At 36.9% G+C, this 17,645-nt stretch overlaps 1 protein-coding gene across 1 annotated transcript; it reads right to left on the bottom strand.

The window, feature by feature from the left end:
* Nucleotides 1-4,627: 4,627 nt before the first annotated feature.
* LOC126791223 (uncharacterized) lies at nucleotides 4,628-7,870 on the bottom strand. The gene is made up of 9 exons (XM_050517644.1): nucleotides 7,661-7,870; nucleotides 7,442-7,551; nucleotides 7,167-7,339; nucleotides 6,918-7,011; nucleotides 6,610-6,720; nucleotides 6,438-6,527; nucleotides 6,060-6,145; nucleotides 5,532-5,596; nucleotides 4,628-5,133 (listed from the first exon to the last, which is right to left on the bottom strand). Exons 1-9 carry the CDS (start codon nucleotides 7,851-7,853, stop codon nucleotides 5,027-5,029), a joined length of 1,029 nt encoding a protein of 342 aa, XP_050373601.1. The 5' UTR covers nucleotides 7,854-7,870; the 3' UTR covers nucleotides 4,628-5,026.
* Between the last annotated feature and the right edge of the window lie 9,775 nt (nucleotides 7,871-17,645).

Here is a 17,645-nt window from a genome sequence, read left to right as displayed (position 1 = left end):
ACATGTATATAATATAGTGAGTTGTGTATGTGTATAAATGGTAAATACGATACATATATATAGGTTGCTATATTATATACTGTTACGCTTTTATTTCCAAATGAGTTTGTACTGTGACAACTATATATATATTATTGAGCAAGAGTCGCTTGGTTGCAGTGCAATAAACATGTGGTGATTGTTATATTGTACGCGGTTTAACATTGAGTCTTGTTAAAACGTTTTCTGGTCTTCGGACGTTGTTGACAGTAATCGAAACCGAGCCTTGGCCGAGTGCGTTTACGATTCAGTTAGAGATCTAGTATGTCTGCTGGTAAACTGCATGAGGGGTAACATATGGGTTACCTGGGTCTCATGAGTACCCATATTTTTGTATGATATTGGGTAACAAATGGGTTGCCCATTATCTATCGGCAATACTGCATGAGGGGTAACAGATGAGTATCTGGGTCTCATGAGTACTGGTATTTTAAACGTAATTGGGTAAACAAATAGGTTGCCTAATGCATCATGAGTACTTATATTTTCAGATGTTATTGGACAACCAAATGGGTCGTCCAATGTTTTACGATTACATCTATTTTTAAATGTCATTGGTTTTTTCTTTAGTATGCGATGTGTGTTATACTATTAGTTTACTCATATGAGCGGTAAAGCTTACCGGGTTTGTGTTTACAATCCTGGTGCACCTATTCGATGGTGTAGGGGATAGTTCTGCATGTGCGGATTAGCAGAATTAGAGGGCTTTCTCTGAAGATTGTCGAAGTTTATTTATTCTATTTGTGGTGAGGATTGAGAGGATTTTTCATTTCCATTTGTTATAATACTTGAATTATAAACTGGTTTTGTAATAATCAAATCGATTGAGTCGTAATTTGAACTCAGTTTTGATACACTGTGACTATAAGATGATTTCAATATATTTGTGATTGTTTTACAGTTATTCATGGCTTCGATTTCGAATTTTATCACTCGAAATTTCGGGGTTGTGACATGGGGATTTATGGGCCGCTTATGCCTCTGGTACAGTACTACTAAACTAATGTTCTTTGATACTCCTAGATTAGTGACCGAGCGTTGGTTTTCGGAACTTTTTATCCTCAAAAGAAAGTGTTAGTAGTCCACTATATCCTGGCTATGGTGTTCAAGTGTTTTAGACCAAAAAGAAATAATGGTGTTCAAGTGTGGCCTGTGTTAAGCATGCTGATTAGTTAGTACTTAATACATTGATTTTTTGTTTGTTTTAACAATACTTACTGTATTGATCCAGAAGCAAATTTTAGTCATAATGATTGCTTAACTTTATGTGCTTTTTGTAAGGTCTCATTGTCATCATGTAGAGAAGAAAACGGAAGAACAATCGAATTTTTAGACTAAATATTCGATTTGGCTTTGCCTAATAACTATCTAAGCATCCAAACATTGACATGCTTTTGAGAGTTTTGCCGGTCAACTAAGATGAGTTTGATAATTAGATAAGCAATATAAGTTGGAGCAGGTTATGAAGACTAGGAAAGTTCAAACTCTTCTTGGTAATTTAGTTCCCACAAGATCAACCTTTGGAGTTTAATATATAGTAATATTCTCATATATTCCCATGGAAGGATCCCCTCAATAGATTTTCTCCCTTATGCACCTTTTCTCCAGCCATATTTCCAGAATACAATATCAGATTCATGAACTAATTAAGAACCATAAAAACCACTGCTTATGGAATATCATATGAAATTAATTGTATGTTTTCTGTTTACGATTGGTTCTCCTAGTTTGCCGATACATACATTTGATCACGGAAATAACCAAAGTTTACTGTGATTTGTGAATGAAATTGGAACGAACTACATAATCCATATGAAAATAACTTCTTATCACATAAAAAAAAGGAGAGGAAACAATGAAAAGAACTCCGGGTCCTTGTAACATGATAGTATTACATGGCTTGCATCAAATTCAGACAATATTAGAGTATGAAGTAATTATAAAGCAACAATGTTTATGTCTTGAGAAAAATGTCTGGATCAATAGCAGCGATAAATAGCAACTCTGCGTCGTGGCGGAGGGAAAAACACAGTCATAACAACAAGAGCAACTACGATCACCACAACAACAGCCGTGAGGTTAAGACCGCCATCGCCATCACCTCCTGAACAACACATCTTCCCCATTAGTACGTCACCCACACAAGCTTAAAATTGTATATGAACTATGAACTCACGTTGCAGAAGCTTCAAGCTTTGTGCAGGTGTGAGGTTTACGATTCAGAATTGGCTACTTATACACAAAATCACAAAGTCATCTTGACTTACAATTCCAATATGATACAGACTTGCTTCAGATAGGTTCATAGTACCAATATGGTCCCTGCTAAAGTAATATAACAAGTTGACCACTGAAGAAACTATAGTCTTCCTTCTATATCCCTTCATTTACCGTTTAACAACCATAGAAAATCTAGATTTCTTGCAACAGCAATAATCTCTGCTGAGTCTGCACCCACATTGTAGTTTCATGAATTCATCTCAGGTATGTTCATGAATTCAATTTCAAGCAACCTAACTAACCATACAGCTGGGAGAGTTTTCAGTTTTGTTCTAAAATGCCCACAATTTGCATCTACCAAATTGAAGCGAGGTTAGTGATTGATTATATTCTATCCTACTTTTCCTTATTTTCTGGTGTTGATACTTCGAAATGAAGAAAGCAGTTCTCATGCTTTCGCAGTCTTTCATGGAAAAAACATAAATTGTATGATGTTAAGTGTGTTTTTTTTCATGTAGAGAACCAAAACAAAACCTTCGTTTTCTCTTGTACTAGTGTTTGTCTCATGGTCCATGTATTTTTGTAAGCAGAATTGCTGAACATACCGATTCTCTAGTATGGCTACATGTGTAGAAGCAAGCTTCAGTAGTTATAGACTTATAGCTGCTCTTATTCAAGTTTCAAAGCTTATGGGCTTACGGCTGCTTATGCCTCTGGACTTTTTACATTCATCGATCAGTACTAAATGGGTTCATGGTTTGATAATTGATACATTCAAATCGAAAATAGTCCTACCATGTCTGAGCCAGTGTGAACATATTAAGCATGTGGATTAGTTGGTACTTAATATATTGGTCCAGAAGGAATTTGTTCGCTCATACTGATTTCTTAATGTTGTGTCCTTTCTGCAAGGTGTCATTATCTTGTAAAGAAGAACAGAAACGATTAACGAAGTCTAAGATTGAATGTGTAATTTGCTTTTCCTAATCACAATTTGAGCATCCAGACATTGTCTTGCTCTTGAAAGTTATGCGTTACCTGTCAACTTTATAACTTAATCACATTTAATAAATCTAGTTGAAGCAGGTTAGGAAGACCAAGAAAGTTGAAACTCGAGGGTCAAACTGCTTGGCTCCCTCTCCCTCTGGATCAAACATAGGAGATTTGAGATATCCCCAAGGAAAAAGTTCTCTCATTTTTTTCTCCAGAATACAGCCCAGATTCATGAAGAATCATTGAAATCACTTGGTATTTATGGAATGTCACAAGAAATCACTTGTATGGTTCCGGTTTACAATAGATTATCCTGGATTGTTCATTAAGAAGGCCAAAATTTTACTTGGATTTGTGAAGTTGGAATGTTGAATAACAAGGAAATGAACCAGAATGCACACTAACAATTTCATATCCTAAAAGTATAAGAATGTCTCTTATTACATAATAAAATACATTATAACTACAAGACCTGGTAAAATGAGCACATTACACCATTTACATCAAATTCAAGCAATACTGATGTATAAAATGACAGAGCAACGATGTTAATGTCGTAAGGAAAATGCCTGGACGGATCAATAGCAGCGGTATATTGCAACAACTCCTCCACGCCGCGGCTGAGGGGCAAACAGAGTCATAACAACAAGAGCTACCACAATTACCACAAGAACAGCCGTGAGGCTAAGACCTTCGTCGTCGTCTACTGAACAGCACAACTTCCCCATTCGTATGTCACCTACAAGCTGTATATGAACAATGAAGTCAAGTTGCAGAAGCTTCAAGCTTTGTGCAAGTATGAGATCCAGGATTCAGAATTGTCTACATATACACCATAACTCTCAAAGTCAGCTTGACTTGAAACATATACTTTATTTGCATTCTAGTACGGACCTGTCTCTGATAGGTTGATAGCCTCGTGACCTGGTCCCCGCTACATTGCTAGATTAGTATAACAAGTTGACTACTGCAGAAAATGTTGTCTTTCCTCATCTGTTCCTTCTTTTACCGCTAAGTATAATAGTAAATCAACATTTCTTGTAACAGAAACAATCTTTGCTCCTTTGGAGTTCCATGACTTTATCGCCAACTGGTATTTAAGAAACCCATAAAGGGGAGAATGGTTGGACTGTTTCATCTCCAACTGGATATAAATCAATGGAGATCGACTGGCGGATAGCAAATTCTGTCTAAGTTGACAGCTTTTCAGAAGCAAAAAAATTCTTTCTACTGGGTAAAAGAAAAGGGGGAGCTGATGGAAAATAATGAAACAAAGGGAAATGAGCATCTGTTGAAACATAAATGGATGATTAGAGAAAGAGAAATATTTCATCACCACCTTCAAAAAAGGATCATGTCTAAACTGAACAACAAGTTGCATTAATAAATTTCAGCCATTAATGCTTATGTTATAGAGATTATCGAATTTCCACCCAAATCAGAATACAATACTATAAATTCATGAAGAGAAACAATATTTGTGCATAAGCAGGTGGATACATCTTATGCAACAGAACAGAGATAAAATTAATCAAGAGATTGATTGGGACCAATGATATATAAGCTGCCTGTACAAAGATACATGAAGTTAAATTTCATACTAGCTACTCAGTTTCCATGGATGCTGGTTGAAGAGGTCCAGAATTGTCAGTTCTCTACAGATGTCCAAGCCATTGCAGCATCTCCAAAATTTGCAAATAAACTTTACATGTTCAGCATCTCCATCGCAAATATTCCATGGGCAATATCAACCAATACTTACCAATGATATAGTTCAAAGACTCTCGAGGAATTGAGCGAAACTGGGGTATTTAGGTTCCCACCCTATTTCTGAACGAGTTTTTGAGTTGTTCAATTTCTTACCCAGTGGATCAGTAGTTCCTGCATAAACACCACTACATATGAGTTTCAAACTACTGAGTAGTTGGAACTCAGAAACAACAAGTACTTAAGAACTTCAAAAACTTAGTCTTGGACAAAAAGTACCATCACTGCAGGAAAATATGAGAAATGAAGCTATAAATTTTTCCCTTTATAAAGGGGAAATGGAAAGAAGAGAGATTTTGGACCCTTAACAAGTCTTCTCACCCACTTTTTTCCATTTTGATGACTTTAAATTAAATTTTATCTCTCTCCATGCCAAGTAAAGTCTAGAAATGCTTTCTTTTCTTCCATAATATTTCTCCTCTGTAAAAATCTCAAACTAAGTTCTCTAAACAAGCTGGAAAGATTTGAATCCCCCTTCAAATATTTATATGAAATACTACTAAGAAGCTTACCTGTAAAACTGTCAAACACTTCGGTAAATTTCCCACTTTTATTGACCAAGTCCATCACTTCTTTCCTGCAAAGGCCACAGATGCTTTAGGTTATCAAACGGATGTGTAAAATAAGAATCAGTGTCAAAAAACTATTTATGTGTGTGCAGATGGCTTGTGTATGAAACAGGATCACTTGACATCAAAGTAAGATTTTCCAGTAATAGGTTGATCCAACATTAGAATTAACACTTTAATCATCCACATAATTCCAGCCCAGATAATCAAAGGGATCCAATGTAGACAAATTCTATGAAAAGGAGAATATGTAAATACTATCTTCATATGATGTAGATGTCATAGTAACAAGAGATTTGATTCAGTTGAAAATTTAATTATAGCACTTCATCGAAATGCGGAACAAAATAAACAATAAATCCTCTGAAAAGATTTAAATCACCATATACATGTACACACTCTGGTTCACAGTATGCTGAAGTAAATTGACCAACAGTTTTTAAGGGCATCAAACAGTGTAAAGATTAAAACCTGGACAGTGGATGATTGTCACAACCCAAGAGAATCCGACTACGTAATCGCTTCTTTAAGATTGCAACAGATAAGGAAGCTGCATCCTGTACGAAAGCAATTAAGTTTTTAATCAACCACATTATAACACTGATACAGTCATACAGAGGAACAAAAATATAAATATATTACTGACAATGTGGTAATATAAAGCCAGGAGAAAAGTAATTCTAATTATCAGAAGAAAACCCAAAACTGAACAGAGTAAATTGAAGCCAGGAAGACATACTAGAAGTATAGAACTGTAATATAATATACGTGGGAGAGAATAATACATATTACTTGAACTACATTAGATAATATATCATAATCCAAAATACAACAGGATGATATTATCACCTCGTAATGTATGAGGTTCAGAATATGATCTCGATTTGCATCCACAGTCCCCTTCGATAACCAATAAACATGGGCACCTCTATCTGCTTTGTAGACATAGTCAAGGTCACTTTCAATTTGGACAAGTAATATTCTAGTAATGTATTCAGAATTTAACTTCCATAAAGGATATGTAAAGCCCTGCCAATCTAAGAATAACGCCACCAAACTCCAAAACTACTTTCTCTGCATTAAGAAGAATGTCAGTCCTGGGGCTCCTTCCTATCGGCACCACTGGAGAGTCCTGCACAAAAAAGAATATGGACACCATGACAAATAAAAATAAAAATAAAGAATTTGAATTGAACGCAGCTAAATCTTCTCTATATCACTAAAGCACTATGGCAGCATCAATTCAAAAGATAAAACCCCAAAGGAAATGTGCACAAGTAAGGCTCTTTACCCCCAAAAGATTTGGTACCATAAGAAATATGAGCTAACCTCATCACAAGGACTGTTGTCGTTGCAATCAAACGGTGCAGAGCTTGATGTGAACAAGAATGAACCTTCACCATTCCAGTTCAAAGCCGCCACTCTATTGAAAAAACACAAAAAAAATTATCACCACTATCACAAGCTATCCTACCATACAAAGGCCTAATGATCAAAAAACAAGCCGCCGCAATTACCAACTACCACTTTCAAGGATATCTCCAACTCAATTAACTACAAATCGATGCAAACACTCACCGAACATCACCGGGATAATCCGAGGTTCTAGATGGTGGAGCACAGAAAATAACATTAGGAAACTTATGATCCGTTTTAGTCCCCTTCAAACATGGATTAATCCCCACCTTAATCAACTCCTCATGGTGATCAACTGTCACAGTTTGTCCATATATTTCACAACCCGGATGATCCTGTAAACTCCAGAATCACTAAACCAATACAAAATGGAGCTAAATTCTGACTACGTTATTCACCATCATCAATCAAAAAAGTAGTGACAAAAAGACAACTACCTCCCGCCATTTCTCTGCTACTAAACGCCCTAGTACTCCAGGCCCAACAATCAACAGGTCATTTGCTCCCACCATTCCAGAAAAGCCTCCACCTTTGTTTTCATCTGCTCCTTTCACCAATCCAACCAATCAAACATGGTAAAAATGTAAACTTCAGTAAAAAAAATGTAATATTTAGTTAAAATATAAACGGGGGAGGGAGAAATATGGGAACTTTACCAATGGCGGGTGACGACGATGATGATGAAGAAGAAGCAGAGACATGGATTGGGGTGGCCATGGAGGCAGAGAAGGAGGTTCTGAATTGGGTGTAGAAAGGGTAGGAGAGAATTGGGAAATACCCAGAAAGTCCTTGAGTTCTGGTGATGGGAGCTGTGAGATAACTGAAGCAAGCAACAGCAATGGTGGCCATTCTCCTCGACTTGTTGAAAGCTGATTTGGTAAACCGAGAGAGTTGTCGGACTGGTAAGAGGGTGTTTGTCACAGCCAATGAGGGTGGCTTACGTGGCCAGAGTGCGGATGATCATGGCTCTTGGATTGGGCGACTTTGAATCTAAGGGTTGGGAGGGGTGTCTCTTCATGTCATTTGGGTAAGGGATGGGGTGTTAGTTTGGACTTCAAAGATGAAACGACGACGTTGAGAGTTGGTAGTTCAAGTTGGTACTTGTTGTCCCTTCATTGGTGTTTTGGCTTGTTTTTGGGTTGGGCGTATCATCTTATGCAACGTACGTCATTTATAAGATTAGATCGAAATTGTTGGCTAATTGGTTCAACCTTCTTCTTAATGATATTATTTCCCAGTTTCATAGTGCGTTTAATTCCGGAATATTAGTTTATGATAACTTTTTTTTAGCTTTCGAAATTTCACATTGCTTAAAAAAGAGACATAGAGGCAAGGTTGGTATGGTACGTAAGAGAAAAGCCTAGGACATAATAGAGTGGTGTTTTCTTGAAACTAGGCTTTTGCGGTTGGGTTTCTGTGTGGAATGGGTTTGTCAGATTATGTTAGGTATGAAAACGGCCCTACTCTTATATTGTTAATGGTGATCCGATGGAAAATATTGTTCCTTCTAGAGGACTAAGGCAAGGTAATGCTATCTCTCCCTATTTTTATGTGATTAGAAAGTAGAAACTGCCCATACCCTATGAGTGTGAGAAAGTCAGTAATTATTTACATGAAGTTTTTGAGATGATTAGTACAAGTTAATGAGCATTTGTACGTTGGGGCAATAGCTATCCCAACAGATTGAGCTGAAAGGCTGGAACCACCCTCCAGTTTCATTAATATCCGAGCTCATTAGTTTACCCCCATCTATCTGAATGAATGATTGGTCTCAACTCGGACACTTCCTCATTTTATAACCCAGTTGCTCGCAGTAACTCTGACCTTGCCACTATTTATTGGACATTGAAAATGCAAAATACCATCATGCATGCATGTTACTTTTCCTTTCTTCGTCTTAGCAAGCAATACAACTGTTAAAGACCTTGCCACTTTTTTAAATCTTGAAAGGACTAGCTAGTAGGGCTGGACTCGGTGCCAACGGTTCGGTTTATGAGCACTAACCGAAAACTGACACCGAATTTTCGGTTTCATGTTTTCTAAAACCGAAATCGAAAAATATACATAGAAATCGTGGTTTCGGTTAACCTATAATTCGATTCGGTTTCGGTTTTGTTTCGGTTATAAAACCTACTATCCTTATTGACATTTCGTACTTGACTAGTGAAAATAAAAAGATTAAAAGTGAAGGAGTAAGCTACAAGTTCAATACTTTAATTAAGTTATATTCACCAAATATCAAGAACTCAAATATTAAGTAAACAAAAATAGTGTTTTGCTGAAACACAACAAGTTAACCAAAATAAACATTAAACCCCATGAGTTTCATCACCGGATGTTCAGACTTGTCTTAACATGAGGGCTAGTTGACAAAACCCAAAAACATTACATTAGATCTCTGCATGCATAATTGTACACATACAAAAATCAAAATCATATATTACCCTGTACAAAATCACATATCTATACATGTATATATTTATTACCAAATCTATGTTTTGCATAAACACCCAATCGATTACATATGTTCATCAAATACAAGTTATAACCTTAAATGTCAATTCTCGGTTCGGTTCGGTTTCTACCGGTTTTTTGAAAGCATGAAACCGATAACCGGCACCAATTACTCGGTTCGGTTTGGTTTCTGACACCGACGCAGTGATTCCGTTCGGTTCCGGTTTCTCGATTTCGGTGCGGTTCGGTTATGGCCGGTTTCGGTTTTTTCGGTGTCAAAAAGTCCATCCCTACTAGCTAGATAGATGAACATGCTTCAGTAATCGCCAAAGTAATACTCATATACGATTCTTAATTTGGAAGAGAGGTCGGAATGGCCATGAACACTTGCAGCTCGAGTTAAGCATGAGCAAAGGTACAGCAAACCTATTTATGAAATCATAACAGGATCTTAGAAGACTCGATCTTAAGCGTCGAAACTGACTAATTAACCTGTATGAAGAACCTCGAATATTATTGTAGAGGTCGAATCTAACTGATCACTTGGAACAACGTACCTTTTAGCTAGCCTTCAACATCACCCGAGCCCGTTATCGACCCTTTCAAGTTTCAAGCACAAATCGATGAATTTTCAAAGTTCAATATCTTTTTCGTTACTTCAAGATGAAATCAAAACGTTTTGAAAACTAAAAGTGCAATGTGAAAACTACAACACACATTGACGTTTACAAGATCAGCCGATGCAAGTAGTCTAAATGAAAACAAAGTAGGTCATCATCAAGTTCGGCCATTTTGCGTTCCTTTTCTTTCTTGCAAAACAAACAAACCAAGCAATATGACTCAACCAAGATGATCATTGATCCTTCCTGGGTTCCTATTCTCTTTGTAACTTTCCTATCCACAAAGCCATCTCTTGATTAATCTCTTCAAGTTTGAGCACTGTGAGTCTTGTGGACCTGCAGTGGCCAATCGATCATTTCAAGGCAGAGAAAAAAACTGATATTTCCGATTGGAAAATTAATACAACCAAAAACTGAGGCCTCAAACAGTTTCTCGGTTTTTCCTAACCTGGACATGCCTCGGCACACAGGAATAGCCCTCTGGATTACTGCTACCACATGGTCAGGCCAATCCAAATCTCCAATCTTGGGCAGCTAATCCTATGTCCCCAAATATCCTATTCCCTTACTTGTTCCCCATTAATATATTAACATGTGTCATTTCATGCCAACTAACCCTATCCCTTTTGATCTGGGTCCTCCACGTCCGAGCCAACGCTATCCCCTCCGGCTGCCTTGAAAACCTGCTCGACCTACTCGCCGACCTGGTTTCCTCCACCGCCGAGCCCAGAACGACAACACAGGTCGTCAGCGATCCTCCTAACGCCGCCTCCGCGACTACCCCGTCACGACCCAACCCGGTCGTCGTATGACCCTAGTGTTATGGGCACCCTCGACCGCCGCCTCTGTTGCCCTGGTCGTCAACTTCGACGTTGTCCTGGAGTCGGCCTTTTGCATCGATCTCAACAACGGTTTTTCAATCCAAATTTGCAGATCGAGAGCTCCAGAATGCAGCCTCCGCTCGACCCGTTCTTTTGGGTCCGACCCGGCCTCGACCTAGGCTTCTGCTAACCCAGCAACCCCTTTGGGCCTCAGACTCTACCGAGCCCAATAAGCCTATTTAAACTTTTTTTCTCTTTCCTTTTCTTTTTCCTATTTTATTTACACGTTTTAGTTTTATTACTATATTTCACATGCTCGTATAGAAAAAATGATATAGTGATGACATATAGCAAGAGATGAAAGCTACTACTTTGCAATCTGCACACAGTTTCTAGCACATTCTCAAAAAAAATTCTCTGTCATCTATACAAAGATCAAAAAGGACTTCGGCTAGCAACTTTTCTGCATGAAAATTAATTTAGAGACTATCTCAATTAATGCGGTTTATTTCACAGACTACCAAGTAATCTTTTCTTAAAATTGTTGTTTTTGAACGTATATATATAAATTATCAGGCGCTATTAGTTTTATTCATGTCTTTAGTCTGTGCCATCTTACAGCGCCGATGAGACCCAAGAAGGATATAGTTCCCCTCTTGGTCGACGTTTTTCGTGTGACGGTCCTAGGGGAGTCACGTTATTATTTAAAGAGAAGTTCATCGATTTCGTGTGGTCGCTTAGTGCACTGTTGTTTTGGGTGAGATCATGAGAATCGCCGTTATGCATCGATTATTTTGTGACCATATATATCACAATCCTTCTAATTTTAGTTTAATATTTTAATTGTTTCATTTATTCGAAACCAATACAACTCTCGTTTCTTGTGGATGCATCGCCATCGCGACTGTTACTTGAATTTTTTAGTTTTTTTTAACTCATGTCTATGGACGATAATTCCAAGATCTTCATACTCATTTATTTGAGTTGAAATTCACTACTCTGAACCATCACTATTTGTTGACAAAAGATAACAAAATAGAAAATTCTATGGGACATATGTACTTAACAAGTGATTCAATTTACATCTATGATGTTGTCTTACCATAGTCGACATTGATGCATGCTCCACATCTAAGAAACACAAGCCCCATTTTGCCCTTGTATCTATTTATATTGAGAGAACTTTGGAGATGAAAACGCAACATTCTTCTATTCTCAAGTTAGCAGATTTTGAGCCTCAGACTAAGGCTCCGCCCTATCTCATATGCACAATTGGTATGAATATTTGATTAGTCAATCTATTTTGACTATATTTTATTTCTATTTTTCAAGTATGATGTTGACATTGTCATGTTCTCAATCAACTTTGGTTATAGTCATTTAGTGGAATTAGAAGTTTGTTTGTGTTGTATTAAACATTGATATTCAATAAACTTTCTCATATTCCTTGTTTACAAGATGATATTTTGAGAATTTTATTTACTTTATACGTAACTTGAATGGTAAATGTTTACAACTCATATGGTTTTTAAATTAGACGTTTTTTGGGTTACATGGGACCCCAATATCACTACATTGTGAATTTGACACTTAATATTTGGAAAACGAATCTCGAAACATTAAAATTGATGTCGTTTTGGTCTCCTTGACCATTTCCTGCCACTGCCAGCGTTTTGCCGATGTTTCTGGCCGTTTTGGCCGTCTTCCAGTCCATTTCTGGCACCACTGCACGGTTTCTGTTGACGCTCCCTGTCGGATATGAAGTCCGGCCTCCTAACCTGCCAGATTCCGGCCGCCGCTGGCCGATTTCCAATCATCGGCGCCACCAGTTTTCCGGAGATTCTTCGTCGTTTTCTTGTTATTTTCCGGTACGTTTACAATATTCTTTGTTGAAACGTTTTCCCGCCAAAGTTTCATTCGGTTTTGAGCATTTCTTTGACATGGTTTTCCGGTTATCTTTCCAATTTTCTCCAAGTCGCTTTCATAGCTCAACCGGTTTTATTATTGGTGACCACCTGCACCATTTGGATAGTTTCTTCTAACATTAGTTTCCAACATGTACATTGAAAAATGTAGTATTATTGTCATGTGATACACTCGATGAGATTGCACTTTATTATGATCCCCCTTCTTACAATATTCTATGGTGTATTGTCTAAAGAAGTTCACCATGTTGTTAACTCTTTTACTTTATTTTGATGATATCTCACGGTGAAACTGAGTGTCTTGTTGATTACATAACCACCCACACTGTTCTATGGGACAAGTGGTTTATTTTATGGATTTTCGTGTGGAGATTGTGTTTTATATATCTTCATGCCTTGCTAAGTTTTAAAGGTCATACATGCCAATAATTTTCATTTGGATACTTATGTTGAGAATTGAGGGGAATATCTTTGTTAGAAATTCAAAAATTGGTTGTACGTAGGTCTACTACTTTGCACGGCTCTATAGCCCTGCAGCGGCCATGTATCCCATGCAACTGCTCCGCAGCTTCCTTGCACAGCCTCCCGACAAAACCTGCTTAATTGATGACTCTTATTGTCAAATTTCTCATGTGAATGCTTCAATTAAGTATAATTCATTCTTACAACGTAGTCAAGATGACATTTTTGTGGACTTATTCAACTAAGAATGCGGACCTTCTAAGTATTTTATGGTATTGGTTGATGCAACGATGCATTGGTCACACGTCACCTTGCTATCCACAAAGAATGCTACATTTCCTATGTGTTTAGCTAAGATCATCAAACTAAGGGCTCACCACCCTTCAATCCTATCAAATCTATTCGATTGGATAAATGTTGGAGAGTTCACCTCCATGACCTTTTGATGATTCTTGCATGTCTACTAAGATCGTCGTTTAACATCTTGTTCCTCATGTTCATTGATTGGACGGTCTAGCAAAGGTTCGGGCTTGGTTATGGGTACTAACCTGCCAGTTTTTGCATGTCGACACTTATTTGTTTCAGACTCACAACTAACCAAGCAGTTGGTGCGTATCAGATGGTTACTGGATACGATCCCAACGTTCTTTCTCTAAACGCATACTTAGTTAAGTTGCATATTTGTCTCAATTTTCGTATCTCAATAGGTCTACATGAAATGATTAGCAGACGTTCTCGTATCTCAATGTGCCTCAATTTTTGTATCCCAAAGTATTTTGGTTGGTTATGAATCACCAACACTTGGGCGCTATTTTCAATATACAGCTGTGGATCTCTATCATGTTATATTAGCAAATGGTCACTTTGATGAGACATATTTCCCGTCGTTATGGGGAGATATGGAATGCTCTCATTCTGGATTTAACGCTAAGAATTGATGTGGTGTGGCACTATGTCTCATTAAGATCTCACACTGCTCTAAGTAAATAAGAAGTGTAACGCATTATCGACCTCCAGAAAGTCAACAATTCGATGCTAAATTACTTTACCGATATTGCAAAAGTGACGAGATCGCACATAAATGTTATGATGTGCCGGTATGGTTGGAACTCTCAGAATATGAGAGCATTTCATATGACCTGGTCCTAGCACCGTTAGCACCATCCCTAACAGTGGGAAGGAAGTCGGCGATGACACCATTGTACGTTGTGGTGTTGTCAGCGCCGGTGGTATTGCACTACAAAACAATGGCGGTAAACACAAAGATGGACTAGTAAGGGTCATAGCTTTGGTCTTGACTCCTACCTAGATGAAGGGAAGACCATCAAATTCTCTAATATCAAAAACTAGAAATAAGCAAGATACGTAGGCACATATATTCCACCCATTATCAAGAAATATTCTCTGAACATGTCTATCAACTAAGTTTCTATGAGATACTACAGACTCATTTGTTGATGCTAGAGAACAAAATAAATCTCTCAATTGATCGTATAAGCGCGCACATGTGTGAATAGATTGATCTCTCACGATTGATGACGTATTTGCTTATGCTCTTATTTCGTTGGAAAGAATCAACGATGAGCAACTTGACCGAAGTGAAAAGAATCAATATAGGTTGAACTAGACTTGTTATGTTAGTCCTTTTTTGTAAGTGTAATGAGAATGATGAAGTCATGAAATATTTGCATGACTTATGGTGCAAAGATTGTCTCATTATCCTAGTATTGACAACGTTGAGTTATATTATCTCGTTATGGACATAATTACTTTCTGCTATTTGATCAGTAGTAGTGTTCATGAAAACTGATTTGCAGCATATGATAGTAATCATATCATGTATGTAAAAGAGATATTGACATAGATATGAAAGTGCCTGAGGGACCTTAATTGCTCAATAATGTCTCTAGACCACATAGAGCTTATGCAGTCAGATTGCGAAGTTCGATTGCAAGAACTCATACCCATACATGTTCATATGAAAGCTAATTCTTGATTTTCTATTATGTGTAAGTATAGATGATGAAGAAATTCAATGAGCTATATATGTAAGTGTTGTTTGTGACACTATTTCTTTCATTATGATGTATTAACTATGCGCCTATGCATTGTCATTAGATTTGAATTGTTGCATTGACATGGGTCTAGTTCTACATTTAGCGAATCAATACATTCTTCTCCACACTAACGCCACCAGCAGCTCATACACACTAACATACTCATTAGTGTTGTTGCTAACACTGGTAGCGTATGATTTCATCTCGGACTAAAATCAGTAATTCATTGGTCCATTCCCCCATGTCATTATGAAAGACACATTGAATGTGACAAATCAAAATCTATCCAGTGTCGTAGGTGTTAAACGAGACCTATAGGACAGCTCACTCAATCAAATATGGTGAATTTGATACCATTAGAAAGGTCTATGTGTCTTCTTTCCAGGGACACCAACCATTCAGTTATATCTATTGTATTGAGTGAGTTATGGTCATTTTAGCAAAGTATGACAGTTGTGTCCGGGAATTTGCAAGTCAGTCAATTTTGACATAGCACTGTGAATATCTTCGATTGAATTAGGTTGTGAACTTTATATCACTGAAAAGTCACGTGTGTCTACTTTCTAGGAAAATTTACGGTTTACTCGTACCTATGATCAGTGTTCTAAATATCGGATATATCGGCCGATATATCGGCGATATATCGGCGATATTTAGAAAACGATACGATATCGCCATATCGGTTGACTATATCGGTCAACGGTCAAATATCGGTCAAACCCCGATATATCGGTCAAATATCGGTCAAACTCCGATATATCGGTCAAACTTTGATTTTTTTATTATTTTCTCAATTTTTGTTTAATTTTTTAATATTTATTTCCTCTTTTTTTTTTTGAAAAACTTTTTTTTTTTTCATTTTTTCATATATATTTTTACTTTATATATTTTAAATATATATGATGAATTTCAAGTTTAAATAATCATTCTTAAATGCCTATTTTTATTATTAGATGTCGTTCGTGTACTTTAATTGTCATTAAATCAAGTATTTATTTTCTTTAGTTTACTTAGTACCGTTTTTTTAGTTTATTTGATACATATTAAAGTATAATTTTATAAATTTTATTGAAAATAAGCAAATCCGATAAAACCGATATATCCCCGATAAAACCGATATATCCCCCGATATATCGTTTTACCTCTCGACCGATACGATACCAAAAACGATATTTAGAACATTGCCTATGATAACGAAGAAGTTATGGTCGTCTAAGTGTGTTAAAGTCATTCCACACGGGAATATGGTTTCCATTACAAACTTTGTTTTGAGTTCTTATGCAACCTTGTTTCCTAAGATCTAAGTTTGGCTAAGGGTAACATGTATGATATAATGATATATGGTGAGATTAATGATTAATCATTAGCCTAAGACTACTTTTGAGAAGCATGTAATGAACGTTGTATACATTGTTGTTTGTACTCCATGATTATAACAATAATCAGGGGGAGTTGTTTCGTAGACTTCAAGAGGAGTCTACCTCATATGATGCTATCAAATGTAGATGGTGTGTTGTGCTATTTTTCTCCTTCGATCAAGTTTTTGTTTTTCACCCAAGAGATTTTTATTTTGCTTGATAAGGTTTTTACCGAGGTAACGTTATGTGTCCCATGCAACCTAGACATGCGACACAAGGGGGAATGTTGAGAGATAATTATTATTATACCATTGTGTGTGTGTATTATTGGAGTATTATGTTTTAATGTAATAGATATGAATCCATGATTCTTCGGGATACTCTGTATGTAATGTCTATATATAGGCCCAATTATCAATCAATAAAGGGTTCAATTATATTATTTTATATAGTTATTATTCTTGTTTTATTATCTTGCAACAACCCCGAAAAAAGAAGATAAACGATGAATCTTCTTCTTCCTCTCCCTCCCTTTGTTCATAAGAAAAAACGCAGAACAGCCAGCAAAACTGCATAGCCTGCACCGAACCAAGATTACTCGAAGAGAAGCCCGAGCTGGTACAAATGGTATAATAATCCAATTTGCTCACTCGTCGGTGTTCCGAAGCTTGATTAGAGGTATAAGAGGAGGGAGGTAAAGATGAATATACGATTGTCATATTTGTAAAGTCAATTAGAACATATTGGAGGTTCTTGTTTGAATGTAAGGTTCATGTTGACATCTAAGTTCATGTTGGAATCTAGATTGATATTGAAACCTGGGTTCATAATATCGAAATCTGTTGGGTTCACGTTGATGAAATTGAAAGACTGCACCTTATCATGATCAACATGAGTAAGAGGCAAAAATAAAATCTAGAAGTGAATTGTTCCTCAGCTTGTAC

This window comes from Argentina anserina, chromosome 4 (genome assembly GCF_933775445.1).
Source record: "Argentina anserina chromosome 4, drPotAnse1.1, whole genome shotgun sequence".
Taxonomy (NCBI): domain Eukaryota; kingdom Viridiplantae; phylum Streptophyta; class Magnoliopsida; order Rosales; family Rosaceae; genus Argentina; species Argentina anserina.
This window is presented reverse-complemented; position numbering and strand designations above follow the sequence as displayed.

What these genes read in the sequence shown, in the direction of transcription:
- LOC126791223 (XM_050517644.1), bottom strand. Translation starts at nt 7,853, where the DNA reads ATGGCCACCATTGCTGTTGCTTGCTTCAGTTATCTCACAGCTCCCATC. An exon ending in TGAACCTCATACATTACGAG is followed by an intron (nt 6,146 to 6,437) that starts GTGATAATATCA and finishes GCTTTCGTACAG; the next exon opens with GATGCAGCTTCCTTATCTGT. An exon ending in AGTGTTTGACAGTTTTACAG is followed by an intron (nt 5,134 to 5,531) that starts GTAAGCTTCTTA and finishes GTGTTTATGCAG; the next exon opens with GAACTACTGATCCACTGGGT.